General features: G+C 53.8%; 1 protein-coding gene across 1 annotated transcript in view; it reads left to right on the plus strand.

The window, feature by feature from the left end:
- Tcl1b (T cell leukemia/lymphoma 1B) overlaps window positions 1-1461 on the plus strand; it is a 5901-nt gene extending 4440 nt beyond the window's left edge. The window contains exons 3-4 of the mRNA XM_031357739.1: window positions 309-378; window positions 868-1461. Of these exons, the coding sequence (XP_031213599.1) occupies window positions 309-347 (39 nt within the window). The 3' untranslated portion in view covers window positions 348-378; window positions 868-1461. The remainder of the gene's footprint in view (window positions 1-308; window positions 379-867) is intronic.
- Window positions 1462-2078: the final 617 nt, after the last annotated feature.

The raw sequence follows: 2078 nt of genomic DNA on the forward strand, positions 1-2078 counted from the left end.
GAGAGGGAGGGGGAGGGAGGGAGAGAGGGGGAGGGAAAGAGGGAAAAGAGAGGGAAGAAGGGAGAGAAGGAAAAGGGAGAGGGAGGGAGAGCAGTGAAAGAGGGAGGAGGGGTAGAGAGAGACTGAACATGGGGGCATTTCTGCCCACTGGAGGAGGTGTGAAAGTAATGCTACCCTCTGGCTACAGAATCCAGAGACCAGGTCCCCTTTTGCCCCTTGTCCCTTCTTGCTGCCTCAGGTCTGAATGGGTCCCTAGGGCCGGCTAGATATGTCTTACAGGATCCTGATGGCTGTTGCCTCTCCTGCAGTTTGGTGACACAGAGCAACTGGTCCTAATGCTGATGTGAGAGAGACTGACTGGTGGAAGCTGCTGGGAAGGTAGGTCAGGGACCATGCCCCTCCCTGGCGAGGTCAGACAGACAACGGCTGACTTTCCCTCTTTAGAGGAAGCCAGCGCTGGCATCTCTCCCTGAGCTTTCCCTGGGTAACGCCTACAGGAAGCACAGGACCTCACTGCAATGGCCTAAGACACCCCTCGGCTCTGGTGTCTGTATGTTCTTTATGTTCAGTGTTCCACATCATAGTGAAGCCAAAGAGCTCAGGGTGTTGGAATTGTGGGTCCTTTGATCTCAGAGCCCTGCCATCAGACTAGAATCCAGTGATTCTGGCTCTCAAGTTTGATCATCCAGTGCTGTGTGACCCTGGCTCCAGAGGACCAACACTGGGCATCTCATCCAGCTTGGTACCAGCTCTCCCTGGCTGTGTAGAGCTTGGACCATGGGCAGGGCTGGCTGCAGCCCAAGCTTTTGGATCTAGGGCCCAGGTCTGCAACCACTCACTAATCAATGTCTTGTTTGCCTTCTCCAGGTCTTGATAGCCCGGCTGGCTCCTGCCCCTGTGTCCTCGGGGAAGACTCTGCACCTAGCCTTCTGCTCCTTCCTCAAGTTTCTAGTTCTACAGTGCCTCCTGCCCTAGTCAGACCCACTCTTTAGATAATCTGCTTTCTGTGAGCCTGGTCCGTCTGTGTCCTGACCCTTCTCCCTAGCTGGGGACAAACTGCACCTTCTCTTGCTCACTTTGTGCCTCTGGGACCTTATAGATGGCTCTTCTTAAGACCCCTCCTCCCTTCAAACTCCTCCACCTGGGCTTCTAGTGCTGTGTGTGGCAGGAGACTTGTCCCCCTTTACCTTAGGAAGTCTAGAGGTGCCTCTGGAGGAGGTACGGATAGGGACTCTCTGCCCTGTGGGCCTCTGTGCTCACACTGGCAAGAAGTTTACCTGGTGCTGGGTAGAGGACACTGTGTGCTCAGTAGCTTGAAGGCACAGTGGGATACGTAGAGAGAGCATCTGGTGCACTTCTCCTTCGTGCTCAGTTCCTTGGCTCCTGGAAGTGATGCTGACCCTAAGCCCCTCCCACCCCCAACTTGTTTTTAACGAATTAAACTTTACTGCTTTTACTTAAGATGCGGTGCTGAGCTGGTCTGTGTTTATCCAGGCTCTAGTGCAGAAAGCAGAAGCTGGCCTCCAAACATTACAGAAACATTTGTGACCTCTTCAGGACGTTTCCACAGCGGGAGGAGTGGTTACTGCTCCATTTCAGCAGCAGGTATCTGAGGGAAGGTTTAGAAGTGAGGCTGTGTGGGAGCTGGGTAACCCTGCGCTGAGAACAGGAGATGATGATGTGATGTCACATGGAAGAAGGGAGAGCGGGTCAGTGACAGAGCTGACAGTGTGTCACTGCAGGAGGTGCAGTAATACACTACTGACTGGGAGAGAAAGTATCATTGCACAGAAAGGCACCTGGTGATGCAGGGAGCAGTGTGGAGGAGACCCAGGCCAGGTTCTGGGAGTGTGTCCTTCAGCTGATCTACAGGCAGGGAAGGCACTCCCTCCCTCACAAAACCTCCAGCAGATGGAAGCTCTAACTTTGCAGAGTGAATCTATACAGGCCATTCCTGGGCTGGCGCTGGATCTGAATTGCTGGCATGCTTGCTAAGCACACACAGCTGTAAGAGTGATCCCGCAGTATAGCATGAACAGGTGTCAAAGTAGATTCCCAGCGCTTGGGAGGTGGAGGTC

Source organism: Mastomys coucha, unplaced genomic scaffold (assembly GCF_008632895.1).
Source record: "Mastomys coucha isolate ucsf_1 unplaced genomic scaffold, UCSF_Mcou_1 pScaffold6, whole genome shotgun sequence".
NCBI classification, from domain to species: domain Eukaryota; kingdom Metazoa; phylum Chordata; class Mammalia; order Rodentia; family Muridae; genus Mastomys; species Mastomys coucha.